This window comes from Solanum dulcamara, chromosome 12 (genome assembly GCF_947179165.1).
Source record: "Solanum dulcamara chromosome 12, daSolDulc1.2, whole genome shotgun sequence".
NCBI classification, from domain to species: Eukaryota; Viridiplantae; Streptophyta; class Magnoliopsida; order Solanales; family Solanaceae; genus Solanum; species Solanum dulcamara.
The window spans coordinates 62364879-62392020 of record NC_077248.1 but is presented as its reverse complement, the minus strand read 5'-3'; the positions used below and the strand labels follow the sequence as shown (position 1 = coordinate 62392020).

The 27142-nt window shown below is 30.4% G+C and overlaps 1 protein-coding gene across 1 annotated transcript; it reads right to left on the bottom strand.

Moving 5' to 3' along the window:
- Positions 1–235: 235 nt before the first annotated feature.
- Positions 236–3921, bottom strand: LOC129877433 (plasma membrane-associated cation-binding protein 1-like). The gene is made up of 5 exons (XM_055952930.1): positions 3779–3921; positions 2904–3055; positions 2248–2337; positions 1619–1703; positions 236–882 (listed from the first exon to the last, which is right to left on the bottom strand). Exons 2-5 carry the CDS (start codon positions 3012–3014, stop codon positions 503–505), a joined length of 666 nt encoding a protein of 221 aa, XP_055808905.1. The 5' UTR covers positions 3015–3055; positions 3779–3921; the 3' UTR covers positions 236–502.
- Positions 3922–27142: the final 23221 nt, after the last annotated feature.

Here is a 27142-nt window from a genome sequence, read left to right as displayed (position 1 = left end):
TGACGATAAAAATTCAGGATCATCAATTGTCAAGGTCAATAGGTGTAATTTTTTATCACCAACTACAATATTAGTTTGACACGTTTTATAAAATTAAATAATAAAGTGGAAATAGAAGTTTGAATATACTAAGAACCATACCATTTATACTAAGGAGAAAAAGAAGGGAGAAATCAAATTTACTTATTAAAAAAACTATAGTATTGAAGAATCAAATGGAATAAGTTTGAGAATAAATAAATAAAAATTCACAAGACATTGTTGATATAATATTGTACAAAGTAACAAAGGAAATAAACAAGGAGAGAACACTAACAAAAGAATAATAAATCAAGTTTTTGTCTTTTTTTTCTCACAGTACATAACCATGAAACATAAAAAAGGTAAAAAAATAAAATAAAATGCAATTTTTAGACACAAAGACAAATTAAAGTATATATATTCATCAGGTCTTTTTTGAACCTCACACATAACGATAACTTTAGTACATTGGACCACCTTTTTAAGCCTTTGGTGGTTCTGGTGCTGCTGCGGCTGCAGGTGCTTCTTCCACCTTAACTGCAGGTACCACGTTAGCAGGTGCAGGCGCATCTTCCACTTTGGTTGTAGATGCCACGTCAGCAATAGCTGGTTCCTCTTCCTTCTTTGATTCCCCAGCTTCAATAACTATTTCCTTCTCCTTCACCTCCACCTCTTCAACTGGCGTGGCTGTTGCGTGTTGATCAGCAGGTGCCACGTCAGCAGCCGTGGGTTCTTCTTCCTTCTTATCTTCTGTGACTATAAAAGTGGAGACTTTTTCGAACACAAAGAGAACTGGGCCGGGTACATAAGAAGGCCCAAAGTTTGAACTTGCTTCACTAACAACTTTTGATCCCGGAAATTCTTCAATTACATATACATGATATACACCAAAATCTAATTAGAGTCGCAATGAGATATTGTTTGACTAGGCACAAAATTTAAGAAAACAAAAATTTTAAAATTTATGATCTAAAATAAACCTTAGCCATTTATATGACGATAAAACTATTTCACGAGAATAGTTAAAGTAAAGTTGTTTATAGTTATAAAAAAAGTGATATTCTTAATTAGGAATACACTAAAGAAACGTACCAGATATATTGGGATGAATTTCCTTACACATACAATATATCAAATCTTTTAAAAAGTACTATTAGAATTTAAGTTTTATAAATCATCAATATAAATAATTTTTTTATATTACCAAGTCATTCAAGTGATATTAATAAGAATTTTCTTGAAATGTGAGATTTAAGATCTTAAAAAAATAATTTATTATCTTCTATAACAAATAAATAAAAACATAATATATAAAAATTATTTATATTGATAAAAAAAAATGCAACTTCTTACCACTTGTTAAATTATACGGTGTAAGAATAATGTATTATGTCACATTATTGTTTCAATTTATGTGAATCTATTTGATTGAGTTTTTTTAATTTAAAAAGTAAACATTTGTATTGAAATCTATAGTTTTAACTATGCTACATAATATTTAAATTGCAAGAAAAGAAGAAACAGAAATTTTAAATGCACTAAAAAAAGAAGAAATCACATAAATTAAAACGGAGAAAGTAATGAGTAAAATACTTACCAATCTTGACAAGCTCATCAAGGAATTTCTGAACCCCATCTGAGTTTTTCTTCAGCCCTGCACCCTTTGGTTCCTTCACTAAACTCTGTATATATATTTTTTCGACAGTTCAGTGCATTAAATTTTTGCTATAGGTAAAGTTTGAAAAAAAAATCAGATCATAAAGATCTATTATAGTAAGCATTTTTTGTGCATATTTGGAAGAGATTGATTGATCAATCCGTATAATCATATTATATACTTTATTTTTGTCAAAATAAATATCATTTTAGTTTATTTTACATCTATTAAAAATAATAATAAATGTAAGGTATAGTTTACTAAGTGGACATTTTACTTAAAGTTGAAATTGTGTTTGATCATAATGTTTACAATAAATATTTAGAATTTAAATGCATTTGAAATTTTAGTGGTCAGATATTGATTTTCAAATAAAATAAAATAAAAAATCTGAAAAAAAAGTAAAAAAATCTCATGACCGAACAAGACCTTCAATTTATTAGATGTTTCTTCAGAATTGAGCATTTATAAAGTTCTTTAACTATTTTAGTACAAAAGAATAATATTTAATAATTCTACTTTTTTCATCATATTAAAATATAAATAAATAAATTAAATGTATAACAAACCTTGATCTCAACTGCAGCAGCTTCATAAATTTCAACAACTTTGGGTTGTAGCTCAGTCTTTTTCTCTTCAAACTCCTTATTGTACTCCTCCTGAAATATAATATAATTTTTTTTTACATAATTAGTGTATTAAATAAAGTTATTTAAGTAACACGATTATTATGTAAAGTTTTTCTTACACTATCAATATATCTAAATTCCTTATTTACAAGAATTAGTTAACTAAGCAAATATTTACCCTAGCCCTTGTCGATATTTTTATGATATAGTTACTCAACTAATAATATTATCTCAATTATTTTTTTCTGAGATAATACTCCCTTTATCCAATTTTAGTTTCGTTTTTCTTTTTACACGCTTTTTAAAAAATCATAAAAATGAATAATTTTACTAATATATCCTTTATCCATTACTTTAATATATATATATATATATATATATATATATATATATATATATATATATATATATATATATATATATATATATATATATATATTTCTTCTTCTTCTTCTTCTTCTTATTATTATTATTATTATTATTATTATTATTCGTCTTCTTCTTCTTCTTCTTCTTATTATTATTATTATTATTATTATTATTATTATTATTATTATTATTATTATTATTATTATTATTATTATTATTATTTTTACCTTAGCTTCATCAAAAGTTTTGCATGCCTCAGCAGCAGCAGCCTTCTTGGGTCCATTTTTATCAAAGATCTGTTTGATCTTTGGAAGAACTTTTGCTTTCCAGTATCCCATCTTTATTTCTTTCAAATCAAATACTCACAAAATATGTATATCTGCAGAAAATAAAATAAAATAAAAAGTAAACATGATGAAAATTCTTACTATAAAAGATTAATAAGTAAAATGAAGAGATTCACTATGCTGAAAAAATAGGAATCAACTACGGATAAATTTTATAGCTAAATAACACAATTTGTTGCTAGTCTTATATATAACGATGAATTAGCAACAAACTACTGAAAAAATAAGAATTAACAACGGACGAATTTTGTAGCTAAACAATAAATCTATTGCTAATCCTATTTAACGATGGATTAACACCATATTATCCAAAAAAAAAAAAAACTAGTGAATAAATAGGAATTAACAACGGACAAAACACCTAAAAGAAAAGAATTGATCTCGAGCCTATCCTACTCATTCTCCTTTTCCCAAATTTTATTGCTAATCCTATTTAATAACGGATTGCAACATATTATCAAAAAAAAAACTACTTAAAAAATAGGAATTAAATGAAAGACAAATCAAGTAGTTAAACAATAATCTTATTTAATGATGAATTAACAACATATTATCAAAAAACTACTTAAAAATAAGAATTAACGACAAACAAATTCTACAGCTAAACAACAAAATCTGTTGCTAATCCTATTTAATGATGAATTAACAACAACTTATCAAAAATATTGTTAGCTACAAACAATTTAACGACGAAATTGATCACTAACTTTTTGTGGTAAGAAAACAAGAAAGAATTTGAGTATTGTTTCACTTACATGAATATGAAGAAAGCAAAGTGAAATCTCTTTCTTCTTTGTTTGCAATTATATATTAGCTCTCTAATAATAATAAAAAACAGATAACTGTTGTGTTATATATAAGTGGACAATTTAGAAAAAAAGCTTTTTTATTTGTAGCCAACTGTGCTTCCAAATATAAGGACCTGGCAAGGCCTTATACCAACAAAGACTTATTTTCAACTCCAAAAACTCCCTATCTTTCTCATTATTTACACATATACCCAAGGGTCGAGCCACACGTAGGGATGTGCATCGATTGATTCGATTTGATTTTATGTATAATAGGTTTATTAATTTATGAACACGCTAATTAAATCGACAATCAAATCAATAGGATAATTATTCTGGATTTTTGATTAATAGGTTTTTTGTCATTAATGATTCGATTTTCAGTTCAACCAATATGAAAATGTTCATATGATCATATATACATGATATTAATAAAATAGAAATGGTAATAAGAATAGAAGTACAATACAAATTTCTACATTGATTGCTTTTGTTTAAAATAAAATTATTTAAATTTCTTCTAAAGACTCATGTAATAAATTGCGAAAAAGGGAGAAAGTGTCGCAATAGAGAGGTGGAGAAGCTAATTTATGTTGCCTACGACCGAAAGTAATACTAAAACTTAGGAAATATAGTTGGTAAAATATTAAAGTTATTGTAATATAATTAGGAATAAAATAGTAATTTTAATATAATCTTATTGAGTTATGAGCTAAACCATTAATCAGAATCATAAAATTGAAAACTAAATTGATAACCCAATAAAAATTTACAAAATTATTTAAAATTCGTTAACTCAATAACCCAATATCGATAATTAAATTATGTCTTTTTTTATTCGGTTTGTCGATTAAATTAATTTTTGCACACCATTACATGAGTGCTTGAAGTTCATCTGAACCTTTTTTAATGAAAAATTATACCGTATATCTAAGATTAAAATTATCTTTCTCCCGTAAAAGCCTTTATGTATTTATTTATTTATATTTTATATTTCTTATGTCTATCACCAAAATGACCTACCCTACCATGCTCTCTCACCTCTGGCTTTTTCTGTGAACAGGGATGCATGTAGAATTTGAGCATTGGATACTTGCACAGCACACATGAATTTTTTTTGTTTGTTTTTTTATTAAAAAAATTAAATTATGTTTATACCAAATTCACCCCTTACATAATTAATTTAAATACTTACCTCCGTTTTAATTTATGTGATGTTTTGAATTTCAAAAGTCGATTTTCTTTTTAGTTTTGAACATAAATTTAGACAGAATATATATTTTTTGAAATAAAAGTTACATATTTGAATATAATATATAATACTACAAATCATATTAATTAACAAATTCCAAACATATGAAAAAATTACAGTCAAAAAATTTATTTGACTCTCAAAATTTATTATAATAAATTGCGACAAGGAAAATATCATTTATTCATCTCTTTTCCGGGATAATAGTTCTCACAGTATTGGTGCAATTTAAAATAAAATGGATAAAAACTATGAGATAATAAGATCAAATTTTAACGAAGATAAATAATCTTGAGTACGTATTTTGTATAATAAGGGTCGTTTGGTAGCTAGTTTGAAGGTGAGTTATATATTAAATTTCGAATAAGTAATATCAAGTTAGGAGGTAAATTATGCATGCATAAAATTAATATAATGTTTCATTTGCAATTTAGAAGATTACATAATTAATACATGTATAAGTTACGAGGATATCTATGTATTATTTTATACAGGATAGAAAGTGAAAACTAATATAACAACAACATACCTAGTGAAATTCCATAAGTGAAGTCAATGGAGGATATAATGTACGCAGATCTTACCACTACTTCGTAGAGATAGAGAAACTGTTTTCAAAAGGCATTCGGCTTTAATACAATAAATCCAGGTACAAATACATAAAAAAAATTAATCCTTGCATAACTAATACATATATAAAATAATATATAATTTCTCTCGCAACTAATTTCTATATTGTTAATACAAGCGCAACTCTAATCAGCTACCAAACGGCCCGTGGTTAAACAAAAAAGGTCCTATGAACATATTATCAAGGTTATAATCGTCATTTTAACCTATGAATTGGTTGGGTTTAGCCTTTTAAGATATAGATGCCGTTTGGATTGACTTATAAGCTGTTTTCAACTTTTTTTGAGTGTTTGACTGGCCAACTTAAAGTCATTTTGTGATTAAAATAAGCTTCAATAAATAGTTGAGTTTATTTGGATGGACTTATTTTAAACAGTTTATAAATTGAAAATAGCTTATAAGTCAAAAAAAAAGTTGGTCTGCACCTATTTTTTTTAAAATTTATAAACAGTTTTCAATTTATAAATTGCTTAAAAATAAGTCAATTCAAATAGGCTAATAGTAATTGTTTAATTTTGAGCAAATAATGATTGGAGTGGGTGATTAGGTGAATTAGAAAAAGAATATTGAGGGGCAAAATGGGTAAATAAATTGACAGCTAGCAAATGGATCAATCATAGGTGGCATGGGACCCTTTAGTCCAACTTGCTCACGTGGCTTCGCTGGTTTCTACAAAAATCACGCCGTCAGAACAAATCTCGCCGTTACAAATTCACCCTCCTTGTTCTATCTAAATTACGTAACTGTCATCCAATTAAATGAGTCCCCAACTCTGGTTGGTTTATTTTATGGTTTGTAGTTTGCATGAATGAGGAAACTTAAGTACCAAAAGAATGATGACACTTACGTCTTTTTTGTAGATGCTTGTTGAGCAAGAATTTTAAACACCACAATAATACAATAACAACATATTCGAGGGGTGTTTGGTAGAGTGTCAAAGGAATAAATAAAGTGTATTAATAATATTTGTATTGATTATGTTTATATTAATTATTTTTTATGTATTATTTGATTTTGTGTATTAAAAATAGCATGCGTGATATGTTTTTTTAAAAAAATTATTTATTTATAATGATATCCTTCACAAATGTGGTGGAAAAGATGTAAAAAAGTTTTTAAGGAGTGATTGATTCTTTAAGCATGTTAATACATGCATTAAATCTCATTGTATTACTAATACCTACAAATCCATAGTATTAATAATACACACCTTAATATACAATAGAATGTTGCATTAGTTATACATAACATGAAAAAGTGTACCAAATAAGATATTACTAATACACCAAATTAATGCATGCATTATATTTGCTGATGCACTCTACCAAACGACCCCTTTAGTGATTCGAAAAGGTAATATATATATATAAATTTTATTTTATAAATAAATAAATTATTTTCGATAGATCCATGACTCAAGAAAAAATATTTTAGAGAAATTGGAAAATAAAATACAAGAATAAAAAAGTAACAATAGCAACAATTTTTCCTCCCAAATTTTTCCCAATCTTCATGCGATTTTTTTTTGAGTATCTTATCTACTATCAATGCACAAAAAGGATAGCTGGCCAATTGGAAAAGCTTTGTTATACAGATATTCTTCTTTACACGTTTTTTTTCCAACTATTTCATTAGGATAAGAAATATGCAAAATAACATGTAGCGATATAATAACCAAATTAAAACACAAGAAATAACATGTAGTGATATAATACTGATATGAATAGTTTCGTTGGTTGACTACTTAAAATTTTTACCTTATTAATGAGGATTGAATTATCCATCTTATAATCCTCTCCTCCATTTACCCTTTGTATTATCCTATTAGGAAAAGCATATCCACGCTATGTGGCGATATCTCGAATAAACACATGTTGGCTAGGGGTGCTTATCGAGCGGATCGAATAGATTATTATGCTTAGCGGTTTGACTTAACGGTTATCGGCTTTTAAAAGTACTAATTTGCTGGCCAACCTATAAGATATCGGTTGGTTCGATATCGAATTAGTAATTATTGAACGGTTATCGGGCGGTGTATCGGTGGTATGGTGACATGTAAAATTTCTGCCACTTACTTCAATTCCCCTCCTGAAGTGGTGCAAAAGATCATTATCTACTGGGAATTTTCATCAGAAACGTATTGAAGACAACTTAAGTCATAAAACCACTACACTATGTATTCAGCATCTACTCAATGTCAATGTCATGCAAATAAGGATTATCCATCAAGGTAAACCAGTGTAAAGTATGCTAACTCAAGCGAGATGAATCATACATAATCCAAATAGAACAGCTAAACAAATAGTACAACACAATGTGGGGCCTTCAAATTAAAAAAGTTCCTTCAATGAGGTCATTTAAATCAGAATCATTTCTTTCTTCAATTTGACCTTGTTTGAAGATTCATAGATGCCACAGGAATTTCATACCTTCCAAAGTTTTATCGTCCTGTCATTTGTTGTAAGAAGAAATAATAATCTGTTGAGTTTCGTACACCATCTGATTTTATTAATCTTCTCTTCAATTTCCACACTCTTCAAATAATCAAACTGAAGAAATCGCGGTGGAGGAGAAGACAAGGTGGCGCAAATCGCAACTGCGCAAGAGAGAATGAGAGATGAGAATTTGAGAGAGAGACTGAGACAGAGGCGGAACCGCGGAAGATGAAAGTAGTCTAGCTAAACCTAAAGAGTAAAGAGTAAAGACAGTCGATAGAGGCGAAAGTAGAGTAATAGACACAATAGTTGTGACTTGTGTAGAACTCTGTAGAAGAGTCATGAGTAGAAGTAGGGTTTCTAGTTTCTACTTTAAATGGGCTTGCCTATTTAATTAAATTGATTTGGCCTCTTTAATTAAATGGGCTTGCCTATTTAATTAAAGTAAACTTTACCTAAATTCCATAATAGAAAAGTCTAATTACTATACATCCCTCATTGTATGAAAATTATCCGATTTTCCTTTTTTTTCAATTTTTCTGATACATTAGTTATGTATCTGATATATCAATTTAGCTGTAGAATAATTAATGAAGATCATCTATTTATGGATAGTATCTTAATATAAGGTATGATTAGTTCTTTAAATCAATTACTAATCAAATTAATAGGATTAATTTGGTTAAAAAAATAACGATTGTGTACATGAAGATTCAAGCCCAAAAACAGAGCATAAATTCAAACCAAAGTCGATTTCATTTTTTTTCCAGTTTTGTTGATACATAAGTTATGTATCTGATACATCAACTTTAGTTGTAGAATATTTAATGCATATCAGCTATTTATGATTAGTATCTTAATGTAAGGTATGATTGGTTTTTTAATTGAATTACTGATCTAATTAATGAGATTAATTTGTTAAAAAAAGCAACTGTTATATTCATGAAGATTCAAGCCAAAAAATAGAGGATCATCTCAAATGGAAAAAACAGAGGATCAATTCAAATCGAAGTCAATTTCAATTATTTTTTCAATTTTGCTGATACATAAGTTATGTATCTGATCAACTTTAGCTGTAGAATAGTTAATGCACATCAGTTATTTATGGATAGTAGATTGAGATAAGGTATGATTGGCTCTTTAAATTAATTACTGATCTAATTAATGAGATTAATTGGTTAAAGAAGGCGACAGTTATGTACATGAAGTTTCAAGCCAAAAAACAGAGCATCGACTCCAAGGAAAACAACAGAGCATCAATTCAAAATAAACTTCGCGTTTCATCAATCAATCGATATGAATATCCCGATACTACTAAGACATTCTGGAGTTTGGCAATCCGATGTTAGTTATGAACAATACAAAAGTGATATAATCGTTTTCCTTGAAAATTGCAGTTTGGCATATCTAAGTAGTGACCAAATATGAATTGCCTAAATAACTTTATACCTTCTTCACCTATTGATGATTCAAAATCATCAAAAAAAATTAGCCCTATATGCCGTGCCGAATCTCAATGGGTGGGATGGGATCTTCTTGATGACGTATTTCATTTCCTGCATTGATATAAAAAATGGTTAAATACAACTTGAACTTTATACATAAATGCGATGTATCATATGCATTAAAATATTTGATACATGAGATTCTGATACATACAGAAGATGTATCAGAAGCAGTAAGGCTTTATAAATTATAATCTGATACATAAATGTAGATGTATCAGAAATATTAAAATGTGATACAATAGAAACTGACATTTAAACATGATGTATCAGAAGTAGTAAATCTTCAAAAAAATGGCATTTAAAAAAAACACTATGTATCAGAAAAGTTAGCGCTTGATACATGATAAGCTGATACATAAACGATATGTATCAGAATCAAAAAACCTTCATAAAAATTTCATAAAAAAACCCTTAATTGAACCCATACCTTTGGGAGATTAGGGCGTGTTGTAACCCCTTCAATCTTGTTGTCTAGTTCTTTGGGTGCATGTTTAACTGGAGCTTTCGACTTCAATTTCTCACGTAGCTTATCCATCACTGCTGGATCGTTACGATGTTTGGATCTAACCTCGTCGTAACCTTCCCAAGATGAATCAGAACCAGGTGAAACAAAAATTCATTGATTTTTATTCGACTGTTTGAGGCCATGAACGGATTCCATATGTATCATTGAAGATATGAGTTACAAAAACAGAAAGATTTACAGAAGAAAGCAAATGATTTCAATTTTAGAAGATTTTTCAAAGATTTACAGAAGAAATCAAACGATACAAATTTTAGGAGAAATCAGATTGAATGAGGATGAAGTGAGATTCCATATAAGGAAAAATTAAAATATACCTTAGTTAGAATCTTGAAATTGAGTAACAGATGTACTCATAAATTCAAAATATCAAAAACTGATGAAGAGGAGCGAATTAGGGCGAGGATTTAGGAAGAAAGAGTGATGTATCAGTGAGGGTGAGAGAGTTAAAGAAAAAAGAAGGATTTTAGAAATTTTTTGGTATAATAGGGAATACAAATAAATATGGTATTAGAATATGTGTAAAAAGTTATTTTTTCCTTAATTAAATTGGTTTGACCTCTTTAATTAAATGGGCTTGACCCTTATTTTAGGTTTATAAATTATAATTATCAATATTATACATATTTTATATGTTTAGGGATAAAATATAATAAATTCTTAACGGATTAACGGTTTACCCAATAACAAAATTGAGTAATCCGTCCTCCACATCGATAAGCCATTAATTATAAAATTTAAATTCATTCCTCATTCGCTAATCCGATAATCCAATACCAATAAACTAATTTTGCGATTGAATTATCGATAGCGGACGATTTTAAACGATCCTACTGACAAGTAGTCCAAAGGTACGCAAAATCTCGGGAGACTGACCCTTTGGGAAAGACATAGCCGAGAAATAAAAAGAGATGCATTATACCCCTAATGACGTGGATAAAAAGATAAGAGAGTCAAAGATGTCAAAAGGTTCATATGTGTGGATGAGCTGAGCATTACAAGAATATTAGCTGGCACTGGAAATTCATTAACACTAGGTAGAGACTTCACCACATGTCACCCAATGATTAGCCTTAGTAGGACAATGATGGAACTTTTTGATTGGCTAAGGCCTTGCAGTTGTAATCTATAAATAATCTACGTCATTCATTCGTAAGACATTCTGAATCTAAGAAACACACATCAATACACTATTTTGTTGAGCATCAAGTTCACTTTTTCCTTTTTTTGAATTCTTGTCTAACATATTCATTCGAGGATACTCTCAGAGCAAAAGCTCTCAGACTCACTCGTAATCAAATTAAGTCGACAAAATCTCATTCTTTACTCTTTATATCACTCTAATTCATTATATTTACTTTGCTTTAACTGATAATTACTATTCAAATCGAAGAGAGTTAGATTAGGATGCCTACTCTTATGATTAGTACACGTGATGTTGACGCCGTATACAAATTCAACTGCCACCATCGGACCTGAGCAACTGTGTGTTTGTTTGACTCTACAAACTTTGCTCTGTTACTAGCTTAGATACTTTTTGATTGGCAGGAACCTACTACGGCGAGAGGGGAGATGAATGAAATCAATGATACACTATGTTTTATGACAAACATCCTCACAAATCAATGAAGCGTGTTATTACGCCAAAGGACGATAGTTGGGATGATGGCCTGTAGAGGGAGGGGTATAGGATAACTCGGCTGAAGGACACAGCGAATTAGTCTATTTTTCCTGAGATACATGCCCGTCTGGATCAGAAGTTGGTCCTGCGTCTGAATGATTTTGAGGCCTTCATGAGGAGACTAAAGCTTAGAGGGTCGACCACCACACCATAGATATACAATAGCTATACAAAAGCTTGAATGACCGCAAGGAAGATGATGAAAGTATAGGAAACAAACTCGGCCGCACCTAGCTAGCCGTGGAGATTAACATGATCCTTGGAAAAGAGGAGATTAATGGAGTGATAGTTTCAACCTCAAAGAAGGCAAAAGGGTCCATCAGTTATGGAAAAAGGTCTTGAGCGGATCGAGTTCTTGACGCTGGAATAATCATTTTTGATGAACGAGACCTAGATTACTCAAGGTGCCCGAATAATATCTCTAAATATTTCTAACTTTAATATAAAATGTGTGTTGATTAATCCATATAGCTCGACGAATATTATCCACAAACGAATTCTTGAGCAGATGGAGTTGATAGATAAGTTGATCCTGGTGACCAAAGTGTTTCCTTGTTTCAATATGGCAAGTGAGACCACTCGGGGGATATTGAGATGTCAATAAATGCCTAAAGGGTAATTAAGGCTACATAGTTTGACGTTCTTGATGATTAATAGGCTAGAATGTTATCTTAGGAAGGCCATGCATTTCATCTATCACCAAGTGCTAAAGTTATCTAGGTCGACTGGGGTAAATCGAATCAAAGAATACCTGCTAACGGTAAAGAAAATGTATGTCATATCTAAAAGCAATCGAGTGAAGAATAGCAATATTTACTGAAGTTGGAGCCCCCCGTCAAAACGAAACTGAGGAAGGGCTGCCAAAGGTGGCGAAAACAGACAAAGAACGATATCAAGTATCGAGATCTTGTTACGTCCCAGGCGCTTAAGATGCGAACAAAATTATAGCAGAAAAACTTGAGCAACTCATCATTTTTATTGATTTCTCAAAAAAGAAGAGGAATATCTAGGCACAAGGCCGAGTCCTTGATAAATGGGTTGTTAAGAACAAAAATAATTAGGTGTCATGCGGAAGCTAGCAATGCAAATTTCGAAAGATCATAAGTAAGAAGACAAAAATGATAAATATAACAAAAGAGACACAAACATTTAACGTGGTTCGGTCAACCGACCTACATCCACAAGAGGAGATGAGCAATCCACTATAAATATAAGAGTACAAGTAATCGAGAGAAATAACCTCATACAATTCACTCGAAATAAAAAGAAGTTCACACAAGTGCTAACGTAACACTTGTGTGAGTGGCGGAACCTGGATTTTTAATAAGGGGGTCAAAATCTAAAAAAGTAGACACACGAACTAGCTGAAGGGGGTTCGATATCTACTATTTATACATAAAAAAATATTTTAACCATGTATAAATAGTATAATTTTTCGTCGAAGGAATGAACCTCCTAGACACCATGTGGGTCCGCCATTGCTTGTGTCTCACCGTTTCTTCCCCTACACAAAACTCTCAAAGCCCCTAGGACTACATTGTGAATTCTACCAAGTAATTAGAAGGAATAAGCCTCTATTTATAGAGTCATAAACTTTTTCCTATAAGAAAAATAATTAGCCAAATATGGAGACATTGTGTTTTTCTTTTATGAAAAGAAAAATCTAATTATACTAGGAAAGTCAAGAAAAAGACCCAATATGGGTGTTTTTACCAATTTATCTTATCTTTAAGCTTATATTTTTGCTTTATTTATTTGAGAATTGGTGCCTTTGACGTGGTTTTCTTCATGTTTTGTAGGATAATGAAATATAAAGTTGACGGGGAAGATAGAAGAAGAAACCAAGTGAAAATGAGGCAAAATGGAAAATCAGAACTAGCAACAAATAGTACATCGTGGCCGCGTAGTCAAAGGATCGTGATTTCTTGGTAGGAGGTCGCGATTGCGGTCAAACTCTCGCTACCGCGAAGAGTAATTCAGCCAGAGGTCCATGGCAATTCTAAAAGTTCCTCCTTTTGATCCCAAATTTGATAATACACTCATGCACAATCATTTGAAAAAACAGGATGGGATATTTATGAACTTTTGACATAGCTTTGAGAGCAAGGTTCCTCAATCAACACCTTGAAGTGAAGATTGAATGCTTGATTTGTAACTATTTTTCACCCTTTCTTCAACTCTTTACTTTGTAATGCTTAAATTATAGGCGTGTTGTTATTTGATGATTTGAATATTGTGTTAGTGATAAACAATATTTGAGTTGGTTTTTATCTTGTACTTTTGTAAGTAGTTGAATATTTTCTCATATATGAAATGGGTCTTTGATTATCTAATCAATTTCATGCTTTAATTGTTTTTTAATGGAATTGATCAGTCCCAGTACTTGCCCATTTACTTTGATTGAACTTGAAAGAGTCAATTGAGGTTGAGAAATATTGATTGGTTCTAATTTAAATATTAATTTATCATTTATTGGGTTTGAGCTAGATAGAAATAGTAAAACCCTTGCATTGTCTAAAATTGGATTAACTTTGTTGACACTTAGCTAGGTTCGAGAGAACTAGTTGAGAAATACTTGCCTATAATCGAGAGATATAGGTGGGTAATTGAGAGTCCAAGGCATATTTGATTTTTTTTGACCTATAATTAATTGGGATTGTATGAAACTAATATGCAATGGATCGTATAGATGATGATTGACTTCCCATTTCCAAATCCCATTGATATCCTTCCTTGAAAAGGCTTTTGTCCTAGTTTTCCTCTACCACTTATCTTAAATTGTTACCGATATCTTCATATTATAACTGTATCTTTTATTTCAGATACAAACTAGTAGCTTATAATTCTTTATTTCTTCAATAATGTACACATTGTTCCTTGTGGGATTCGACCCTGACCTTATACGTTGGGTTTATATTGCTAGAGACCCCCTACACTTCAATTTAATTATAAAAGAGTAGTTAAACTTTATCAATCCCAAGATCGAAGAAATACTTATAAATTTTCTTAAAGTTAACATCAATTACTTTTCCTAGTTCCATCTTGAATTTACAGGTACTCTATCGAAGGTAGCCATACACAAACTGGGGATAGATCAGAACTTTCCTCCAATAATACAAAAAACGCCCCCATCTCCGATGAAAAAGACAGATTTGCAGAAAGGAGGTAACCCAACTATTTAACATAGGATCGATTTAGGAGGTAAAAGTAAAATACCTAAAATGGCTAACAAATATAGTAGTAGTGCCTAAAAAGCAAAATAAGTTTAAAATGTATGTGACCGTTTGAATTGATTTATAAGCTGTTTTCAGTTTTTTTTGAGTTTTTGGTTGGTCAACTTAAAGTCATTTTGTGCTTAAAATAAGCCCCAATAAATAGTTGGGGTTATTTGAATGAACTTATTTTAAGAAAGTTGAAAACAGCTTATAAGTCAAAAAAAAAAAATTGGTTTGCACCTACTTTTTTTTAACTTATAAACAGTTTTCAACTTAAAACAATCTAAATAAAACATGTCCCAAGGACTCTTTTCCCGTCCCCAACATCGATCGGTCGATTGATCGATTCCATGATCGGATATGGAATTATAAGGTTTTTTATGTGTACTCTTGGTATAATCAAATCCAGATGATCCTGAAAGATCAAAAAAATAAATTCTTTTATCACTAACGATGATACATAATGTTACAATATTATAAGAATACAGGGCAAACTATCAAAGGCTGGTGAACCTGATATTTGAAAAACTAGTCGATAAAACATGTCTGCGATTGTGTCTGTCTATCTCCCTAGCAATTATACTAAGAATTTTTTTAAAAAATAAATAACTTCTCTCTTAAGAGTAGGAAAAAAAATAAGTTCCATAAATAATATAACAAATTCATCGTCTCCTCTCTATCCTCAACCGCCTAACACTCCACCCCACCGCACCACCCATTGACCATCCCACCCTTGCCTCCTCGCCTCCACTTTCATAGTATTTTAGATTAGATATAAATGATTTTGGAAAAACTTTTTTTTTACTTATTTATCAAATACTAGAAAATAGATTTTATTTCTTGAATTGAAAATTTAACCAAAACAAAATGCAACCAACAGGTTGGAATATCAGAGGCTTATCCAGAATTTTGAATCTCTTGATGCAACGCTATTTTAAATAGTAATCTATGAAAAAAACTACAGGACTCGAACTTGCATCCCCATGATAGTAAACTTGAGCTTTAACCATTGGTACCACAAGGCTCACTATTTCTAAGGGTGTTATGTTTAATATTTATACTTTTCTTATAAATATATATAAAAATATATATATGTATATACAGATTTACAACTAAGACCAGATAAACCTGTATCCGCCCCGGGTCGGATTATCCATCAATAAAAGATAGGAATAATACTTTTACCTACTTATATTATGACTAAAAATAGAGTTTTATATATGAGGATGGGGGTTGATTGGAAGGTTAATTCAAACAAAATAATTGAATGATGAATATATGTTTGATTAATGATTTGATAAGTAGGGCCATAGAGGTGATGATAATACGTTGGCAAAGCACATGGTGGTGATTATAAATTAAAGAGGTGATTAACGAATATTAATTTGCTAATATGTTGGGAGTTGATTAATTAAGAACTAATGACAAGGAAGGACACCTAACAACTTCTCTCTCCCTTTTGGTTATTCACCACATATTTAATATTCCAATGGTACTCACTCTATTAATATATATATTTTTTTAATATTCAGAGTCGAATGTGAAACTCCTATTTAAAATTGAAAGAATCCTATTCACCCACAACTTTTATTGGAACTATAGTTTTACTCTTTTGCTTTAAACAAAAAGATTTAAGTAAATACATCCTCCAATATTTGTAATTAATTTTTGAATTAAATCGTTCTAAACAAAAATTTAAAGATTTTAGGTAGCAAAATCATTTATTTATAATTTTTTGAGAATATAATTTTAGCAAAGTATTTGTAGTCCTGCCAACAAACACAGAGTATGATACATTGGATTAACTTGCTGTAAACAGCAAATTGAGTACACCTTGCACACATGAATATTATTGGAGTCTTACCAAAACCACCTTTATTTATTTTGGATTTTTTTATTTTTATTTATGTTTTTAATAGATCACCAGTTTATGAAGGCACATATAACATGTGCTGTTGGGTTGTTTCCCCCTTTTTTGTTTCGATTGATCAAATGGAAATACATGTCACTATGATTATTAAAGCATCACTCTACCCTATATTACATATTATTTCTTATGGACGTTGGTTGGAAAAACTAAAAAAAAAAAAAAACTGATACAGAATTGGATAATTAGAATCAATAAGTAAATTGTCACAAATATAATGTCGTGACAAGTTACTGTCTTAAAAACAATTTTGATCTGATTCAAATGCAAATTATTAAAATCAATCACTCTCTCAAATTTCATAGCTCTTCCAAATAATGAAAAAGTTAGTTACCTTAAAAAAAAGATAAAAATACCCATAAAGAATCTTTATTTTACATTCTCATCATAAATAAAAATTTCATATCTCAATGCAAGAAAATTGAGTATGTTAACTTTTTGAATTCTCCCTAATCATATCGCTCGATTTATTGTTATCATAATTTTATTCTTGTATGGTTATGGAGCATATAACAATTAACAAGGATTTGAGATGTTAAAATAAAGAGATGCACTTTTAGGTGAAATTTCCTCTTCCTTCTTGTTATTCAATATTCATAATATTATCTTTTCTTTTTATAGTTTATACTTGACTTCTCTATCCAAATAGGACTACAATAATTGCTTCTAATAAAATACTATAATTTCCCCCCTAATTATTACAATTACATAACTATCATAAATACAATTACCATATTTACTTCATTACGAGAAGACCATAATTATATGATGAACTTTCATTTTGCAAACATGTAACCAATTTTATCCACCATTAACAATGCTGATGAAGTCAAAAATTTTACCTAAAATATTTATACGTGCTTTTGTCCATCAAGCAATCCTTTTTATTTATATATATAAAAAGAAACATACTCCATTAATCATTAGTTCCTAATATTATTATTTTTGGTTAAATTAGTTCCTAATATTATTATTTTTGGTTAAATTAGTTCCTAATATTATTATTACCTAAAACTAGGAATCTTCAAATAAGATGACGTGTAGCTTTAATATTTGAGTGGAGAATTATGTAGTATCACATTAATTGCTCTTCTGTCAGCTTGAAAGCGATCTTGATTTTAGCCATTCACAAAAATATTTGTTTTATATTATAGATGTTATTTTTCAAGTGGACTTCATTTAAAAGTGGGCAAGTTGTCTATTTGGTTTTACTCATTTTATGATTATAAATATAACCTTTTTTTTTTGCAATGCAAGAAAAAAAAACACAGATACATACGTTTCTCTCATCTTTTTCTCCTCTCTCTCTCTTATTTTCTCCTTCTTAAATTGCTAAGTTAATATATTTTATAACACGTTATCAGCACGAACCTCCATCGCTTTGAGCTATATTTTTAAGAAGGTAACAAAATGGGTAAGAATTTTATTTTCTTAAAATGTCTACTATTTCTAAACTTGAATTTGTTGCTCTTGACATATCTGGAAAAAGCTACTCATCTTGGGCATTAGATGCCGAAATACATCTAGAATCGATGGTTCTGGCAGACACCATCAAAGATGACAATACGGTATCTAGTTAAGACCGTGCCAAAGCCATGATATTTCTCTGCCACCATCTTGACGAGGGATTAAAATTACATTACCTTACATTAAAGAATCCCCTTAAATTGTGGAAGAATCTAAAAGAAAGATATGACCACTTGAAGTTGGTCATCCTTCCACAGACACGTTATGATTGGCTAAATCTGAGATTAATGGATTTTAAAAATATAACTGAATATAATTCTGCCTTGTTTAGAATTATAGCTCAGTTAAATTTATGCGAAGAAATCACTGAGCAAGATAAACTTAAAAAAATATACTCCACATTTCCACCCGCGAATATGCTCCTGTAGCAGCAATATCGCAAAAAGGATTTTAAGAAATATTCTGAATTACTTTCTCACCTTCTGATTGCTGAACATCACAATGAACTATTAATGAAAAATTATGATAGTCGGCCCGTTGGTTCTTTGCCACACCCTGAAGTGAATCAAATAAATTATAACCAACGAGAAAGAGGTCATGGTCTTGATCGTGGTCGTGATTGAAAAAAGAAATTATAATCATGATGCTCAGCTGGCACCGAGAAATGATCAGCAGTACAAAAAGAAGAGTGAAAAGCTAGAAGTTTTACCAAAGAAAAATTTAGAAAGTATATGTCATAGATGTGGAGGTATGGGGCACTAGTCGTGGACTTGTCGGTCGTCAAAATGTCTGGTTCAGCTATTTCAGGCATCCTTGAAGAGGGCAGAAAATAATCCGGAGACAAACTTTATCTCTGAAGATAATATTGAGCCTATGTATCTGGATGTACCTGATTTTTTTAATTTTTCAGAAGACAATATGAATATTGATAAGCCTAATAATATTAAAATAATTTCCTTTTTTTGTGCGTACTAAATGATATTTCTAGTCCATGTAAATAAATAAAATTTGTGAGTCATATATTAATTATAATATTTACTTTATTTCTTTTTGAAGAAAAATATGGATATGCTTCAAATTTTATTTGGATCAATGATCAATCACGAGGATATTTGTGTAATTGATAGTGAAACAACTCATGCCATTTTTAAAGACGAAAAATATTTTTTCAACTTGCTTAGAAGAAAAGAAAATGTTACTACAATTTCTGATAATTCAAAAATGATTGAAGACTCTGGAAGAGCTACTATATTTCTACCTAAGGGAACAAAGATTGTTATAGACGATGCATTATTCTCTTCTAAATCTTCAAGAAACTCGTTAAGTTTTAAAGATATCCACAGAAATGAATATCATATTGAGACACAAAATGAAATGAATACTGAATATCCTGGTATAACCAAAAGTGTCTCAGGCCAGAAATATATTTTGAAAAAATTATCAACTTTGTCTCTGGCCTATATTATGCAAAAATTAGTGCAATTGAAGCAAATATGATTGTAAACCAGAAGTTTGCTGATCTAAATACATTTGTGCTATGACATGATCGAATAGGTCATCTTGGATCAATAATGATGAGACGAATCCTTGAAATTTCAACTGAACATCTGTTAAAGAACCAAAAGATTCTTACAAATGATAAATTTTCATGTGCTACTTGTTATCAAGGGAAATTAATTGCCAGACCATCGACCCTGAAGGTTGGCATCGAATCTCCTGGCTTTTTAGAGCGTATACATGGAGATATATATGAACCTATTCATCCACCTAGATGATCTCATGTGTGTCTCTTATCATCTCGCAGCCTAGCATTTGTGAAGTTTTTAGCACAAATAATAAAATTAAGGGTGCAATTCCTAGATTATCCAATTAATGTCATTCACCTTGATAATGTTGGAGAATTTACATCTCAATCTTTTGATGATTATTGCTTATCAATTGGGATAAAAATTGAACATCCTATTGCTCATGTTCATACTCAAAATGACCTTGCAGATTCATTTATTAAGTGCCTACAATTGATAGCAAGACCTTTACTAATGAAAGCAAAATTGCCAATTACTGTTTGGGGTCATGCTATCTTACATGTAGCATCATTTGTAAGTCTCAGACCGACGCATTATCATAAATACTCTCTGTCACAATTAATATTTGGTTATGAGCTAAATATAACCCATCTATGAATTTTTAGTTGTGCAGTATATGTGCCTATAGAACCACCACAACGTACAAAAATGAGCCTTCAACGACGGTTGGGCATCTATGTTGAGTTTGACTCACCCTCCATAATTCGATATCTTGAACCGTTGACTGACGACTTATTCACTGCTCAATTTGCAGATTGTCGGTTTGATGAAACAACTTTTCCGCCATTAGGGGGAGAGAAAAAGAAACCCGCAAGAGAAATTGTGTGGAAAATTTCATCACTATCTCATTTTGATCCACGTAATTGCATATGTGAGAAGGAGGTATAGAAGATCATTCACTTAAAGAAAATAGTAAATCAAATGCCAGATGCATTTACTGATTTGAAACGGATAACTAAATCACATATTCTTGCAGTGAATGTGACTATCCGAATTGACGTCCCAAAAGGACCATCTACTAGTATCATAGCTTTTGAATTCCAAACATGCCTGAAGTGTGGTAGACCATTGGGTTCAAAGGATAAAACTCCTAGAAAGAGAAACGTGAGGAATAATAAAGATGATACTACACAAGAACCTCCTAAAGAAGGTCAAGATTTGATTAATCTTAATATTTCTAAAGAAATCAATGAACCCAAGACTCAAGTTAATGAAGAACTTTCAATAAGTTCTATCGGTGATGAGATAAATTTAGATCTATCAAAAATTACGATGGATAATATTTTTGCATATAATATTGCACTTAACCTCATGCAAAATAGTAAAAATCTTGAACCTAAATCCGTCGAAGAATGTCGACGTAGATGTGATTGGACAAAATGACAAAAGGCAATTCAATCAAAATTAGACTCACTTGCTAAATGTGGGGGGTTTGGACATGTAGTTCAAACCTTTGAAGGTGTAAAACCAGTTGGATATAAGTGGGTTTTTATGTAAAACCGAAATGAGAGAAATGAAATTATAAGATACAAGACATGCCTTGTTGCATAAGGATTCTCTCAAAGATCCGGGGTCAACTATGAAGAAACATATTCACTTGTTATGGATGGAATAACTTTTCGACATCTCATCACTCTAGCTGTACATAAAAATCTTGAAATATATCTAATAGATGTAGTTACAGCTTACCTTTATGGTTCACTTGATAATGAAATTTACATGAAAATTTCAGAAGGATTAAAATTGCCTGAAACATATACTAAGTCTCGGAAGATGTACTCAATGAAACTGCAAAGATCATTATATGATCTGGAATAATCAGGGCGTATGTGATATAATCGCCTTAGTGAGTAATTGATAAATGAAGGTTATATAAGTGATGTCATTTGTCCATGTGTTTTTATTAAGAAAATGGAATCAGAGTTTGTTATACTCGCCGTTTATATTGATGACATAAATCTCATTGAAATCCCTAAAGAGGTCCAAAAGGCAATTGAATATCTAAAGAAAGAATTTGAGACAAAAGACCTTGGAAAGGCAAAACTCTGTCTAGGTCTGCAAATTGAACATTTAGCAGACGGGGTCTTTGTCCACCAATCTGCCTACATTAAGAAAATCTTAAAATGATTTTACATGGATAAAGCACATCCATTAAGTACTCCAATGGTTGTTTGATCACTTGAAGTGGAAAAAGATCTATTTCGACCTCCAAAAGAGAATAAAGAACTTCTTAGTCCTGAAGTACCATATCTCAGTGCTATTGGTGCACTTATGTATCTTGCTAACTCAATCAGAACTGATATAATATTTTCTGTTAATTTGCTAGCAAGGTATAGTTCATCCCCAATGCGAAGGCATTGGAACGGTATTAAGCATATTTTGCGATACCTAAAGGGTACTATTGATATGAGTTTGTTTTATACTAACAAAGGTTGTGCAGACCTTATTGGTTATGCAGATGTAAGTTATTTATCAGACCCACATTAAGCTCGATCTCAGACAGACTATTTATTTACACACGGAGAAACTGCTATATCATGATGATCTACAAAGCAGTCTATTGTTGCTACTTTTTCAAATCATGCTGAAATAATAGCAATTCATGAAGCAAGTAGAGAATGTGTGTGGTTGAGATCGATGATACAGTTCATCAAAGAAAAATGTGGCATAGAAAATGATGTCAAAGTACCCACAATTATATTCGAAGGCAATGTCGCGTGCATAACTCAATTGAAAGGTGACTTCATAAAAGGAGACAGAACGAAACATATTTTAACAAAATTATTCTTCACACATGATCTGTAGAAGAATGGTGATATTGATGTACAACAAGTTCGTTCAAGTGATAATCTTGCAGATTTATTCACAAAGTCATTACCAACATTAACTTTTGAGAAACTAAGATATAAGATGACAATGCGTCGTCTCCAAAATATCAAATGAAATTTTCATCAGGGGGAGTAAAATATGCACTGCACTCTTTTTCCCTTAACCAAGGTTTTGTCCCACTGGATTTTCCTGGTAAGGTTTTTAATGAGGCAACATTCAAGGCGTATTACCAGATGTGTGTACTCTTTTTCTTTCACTATGCTTTTTTCCCACTTTTTTATTTTTAATTTCTTTCACTATAATTTTTCTTTTATATAGACATTCAAGGGGGAGTTTTATATTATGGATGTTATTTTACAAGTGGCCTCCACTTAAAAGTGGGCAAGTTGCCCACTTGATTTTTACTCATTTTATGGCTATAAATATAACCTCTTTCTTGTGTAATGCAAGAAAACACACACACAAATACATACGTTTTTCCATCTTCTTCTCCTCTCTCTTTTTCTTATTTTCTCCTTCTTAAATTGCTAAATTAATATATTTTATAACAATTTGATATTTTTCATTTGTTTTCTATTAGCATAAGTCAAGTGACAACCCAAATGTACTCACATATACATCTACAATTAATTATTAAGTAATTAAAAAAAGTATTAAGTACAAAAATCCAACAATTTAGATACTAATTATATCCTATTCCATTTTTTTAAAAAATTACAATAATCACGAATTTTTTAGAACTAACGGATACATTGTTGCATCGTCCTGATATATAGCAAAAGATACATAAGTACCAAACCATTTTAGTTATAGATACATAACAGTGATGTATCAGATACATCAACATTTAACAATTTTGATGTATCCGATGCATCCGGATGCTAAAACAATGTTGATGTATCTGAATGTTAAGAGAAAGGCGGAGCGGATGCATCCGGATGCTAAGAGAGAGAGAAAGAAAAGGGAGATTTTTGTAATTAATCAAATGGTAGAAATTTTTAGAAATTATGTTATCTTAAGTCGTGTAGTTACATAACTTTCCCTTAAAGATATTCAATGAAATTTCTTTTAATGAGAACTTGATTCTTAGCCTCATGTGTGAAGAGAATTTTTCTATTCAGCTCCCTCAATTACAATTATCAATTCTTACTTCTTGAGTTAACTTGAATAAATTCTTTGAAAGACAAAAAAATATATATATCAATCGGACAAAATATAAGTTTTCACTCATTATCAAAACGCTATTACACGTTATATGATTTTAGTCTTCACGAGGTCTATTAAATCCCAAGTCTAAATCAATCTACGACATAATTAATTGGAAGCAACTGCCGAAACCCTTTCATTTCTTGATGGTGATACATATATTGTGTTTCTCACTTGTCTACCTAGGTGGATTTAGTGTGTTAATAATTTTCATCCATATATATTATTTATATTTATTAAAATATTCATTAAATATAAGTAATTATGAATCCAACTATTATTACTATAAAAAAGGGCAGTCCGGTGCACTTAAGCTCCCGCTATGCGCAGGATCCGGGGAGGGCCCAACCACAAGTATCTGTTGTACGCAGTCTTACCTTGCATTTCTGCCAACTATTATTACTATATTTATTTAAAATCCATAATAAAATTCATAAACTGTAAATTCTAATATGCGTTTATCATCATCTACGTGCCTTATTTCCTTTAATTTGTATCAAACTCTTGTGACATGGACATCCATCATTTATATAGTCTCAGTTTGAGTAAATCTGAAAGAAAAAATAAATAATTTTCTGTATGACGCAATTATTATAAATATCAATTATTAGTATAGCAGGATAATAATCATTTGGTTATTGATGTTATCATAATTAATAAATTTATTCCAACTGTATGGCAAGCACATAACCACAAATGGATGCACATAAAGACTTATATTTGATACACAAGCAAAAAAATATTAAAATATTTATATATAATTCAGACAAATACTATAAGAGGTGGAACGTAAACGATAATTTAAATAAGCTCATTATATTATACACCTAAAAGCAGGAGCTGCAACTTATTTAGATCCTAAGAAAATGTAATTACTACTCCTGTGACCTATTCCTACTATGAAGCAACTTAGAGGTATTTTACTGTTGGCCGGTGTGGCGTAGCCATATACAGTGAAGGATAGTTATTTAAGTTGAAGTATATTTTTTTTTCAAAAATTTATATTGTGTATATATAAAATTATATTAAATATATAGGTAAATATTACTTTAAATATATATAATCTTAAATACTTTTAATAAAATTATTGATTTTGCCACAGTTCGTTGATAACACAAAATTATTGACTTTAAATGAAGCTTAATAATTGTTTATGAGTTAGTATAGTTGGAATTCGTTGGAAACACGTAGACGAAGTTATATACAAAATTTGAGGAAGATTAAAAGTAATTTAGACTGGTTTGAAGCAAAAAAAATCATATCTAAAATTGACGTGGAAAGCATTACTGCAATAATGTGTATTACGTGTATATAAAATGTATATCATATATAAAATTTCATGGTATCACATATGTACGTGTGATACACAGATATACAATGGAGATAAATACGGATATATGGGTGGGACATATAAATATACAATGGAATATACATTGATATACATCGCACTTCTGCTTGTATTCTTCGATTGATCGATTTAAAATTTCTGGAGTTATTATGAAATGACTAAGCTCACAAAGTTTATAAACTTCGACTACGCCCTAAAATTGAATATTTATTCACTTTCCAATGATGTTGGGATATTAAGGGTGGACATAAATCACCTAAAATTAAATTATCGAGCCGAATTGAAAGTTTTAATGAATTATACAATATTTAGAAGTAATTTCATAATTTTGGTTCAGTCCTGATCACATGGGTGAGGTGTGTGAGAAAAAAGAAAAATGTGAGTATGTGATATGTCTTTCTCATGCACTCTCTCTATGTGATTGTGTGTATGTAATGGTGTAAAATATCTGTAAAAATATGAGTTATGACTTAATTGATTTCTTTTTATGTCTTTTTTGAGTCGAAGGTCTCTCGAAAACAATCGTCTTATCTTGGTAGGAGTAAAATCTGCGTACACTTTACCCTCCTCAAACCCCACATTGTAGGAATTTCACTGGGTTGTTGTTGTTGTTAACTTATGACTTATAATGTTGTGATTATCATATAAAATTAAATAATGTTAAATGCTCTTTTTTACAGTTGATGATTGGATTAAGATAGGCTCACAAAGAGCCAAATTTTTTACAATCGAGCCGATGCCAAATTTAATATGTAATTATCATATTGGACCGAACTTTATAAGTTTGGAGTTTAAATTATCAATTACTAACTTTTGACGAGTGCCCAGTTTAACCGGGCCAATTCGAATTGGACTAGACCAGGTTAGCCCACATGGATAGAGGATCTCATTGGGTGGTTGCTAATGGGTCATTCACACGAATACTCCTATTTTGATGTGGTTTTAAATTTTTTTCCTAAAATTGACGGTCTATAATTTTTGCGCTTCAACAATTTAAATAATAAAAGAAAAGATGAGATAATTACACTTTCTGCCAGTTGAGACAATAATGCTATCCAAATTCGTCCATATTTTACCTTCTTACCTAATTTGGCCCGATTTCTATAAATTGAAATTTACTTTTATCTATTAGCCCAACAACTCAATAGAGTCGTTTTCTTCCTCTGCATTCTTTATTGTTCTTTCCATGGCAAAAATTGAAATAAAAAAAAGGTGTGGTTCTAAAAGCAAAACGAAATAAAGTGAATGTGTTTTGGAAGATTTTTTGCCCCCTTTCTGTTTTTGTTGGTCCTTATGAAAGATAAAAGAAACTTTTGCTAGGGGTGTAGCTCGTAAAAACTCTATAGGAAATCATTGTTATAGTTTGAGAAAAACTAAATCGGAAACTTAGGGTGATTTGATATAATTTTTGAGGTGTTTTGGATGGATATGATGCTTGGATTTAAGGAAGAAAATGTAATCAATTTTTGTATAGTAGCGTATAATATTGTATATGAGTGTATTCACTCCTTAAAAAGAAACTGTATACGATCGTCATAATATAATTTATACATACAACTATGAATTAAGGTCGAATTCTGCAAAAAATAATGAAAGACACTTAAGAAAGTAGGAGGTTTATCACTAACTAAGCTAAGCCAAACATTTTTCAACATTTGATTTATGATTTAAAAACTAACAAAGATAAAACTAACTAGAAAGCGAGTAAAGTGATCCATGAGTTC

Bases quoted from the DNA above. Each gene is read 5' to 3' on its own strand.
- LOC129877433 (XM_055952930.1), bottom strand. From the start codon at position 3,014: ATGGGATACTGGAAAGCAAAAGTTCTTCCAAAGATCAAACAGATCTTT. The intron at 1,704-2,247 runs GTTTGTTATACA...ATATATATACAG, and splicing joins CTGCTGCAGTTGAGATCAAG to AGTTTAGTGAAGGAACCAAA. The intron at 883-1,618 runs GTAAGTATTTTA...ATGTAATTGAAG, and splicing joins TGATGAGCTTGTCAAGATTG to AATTTCCGGGATCAAAAGTT.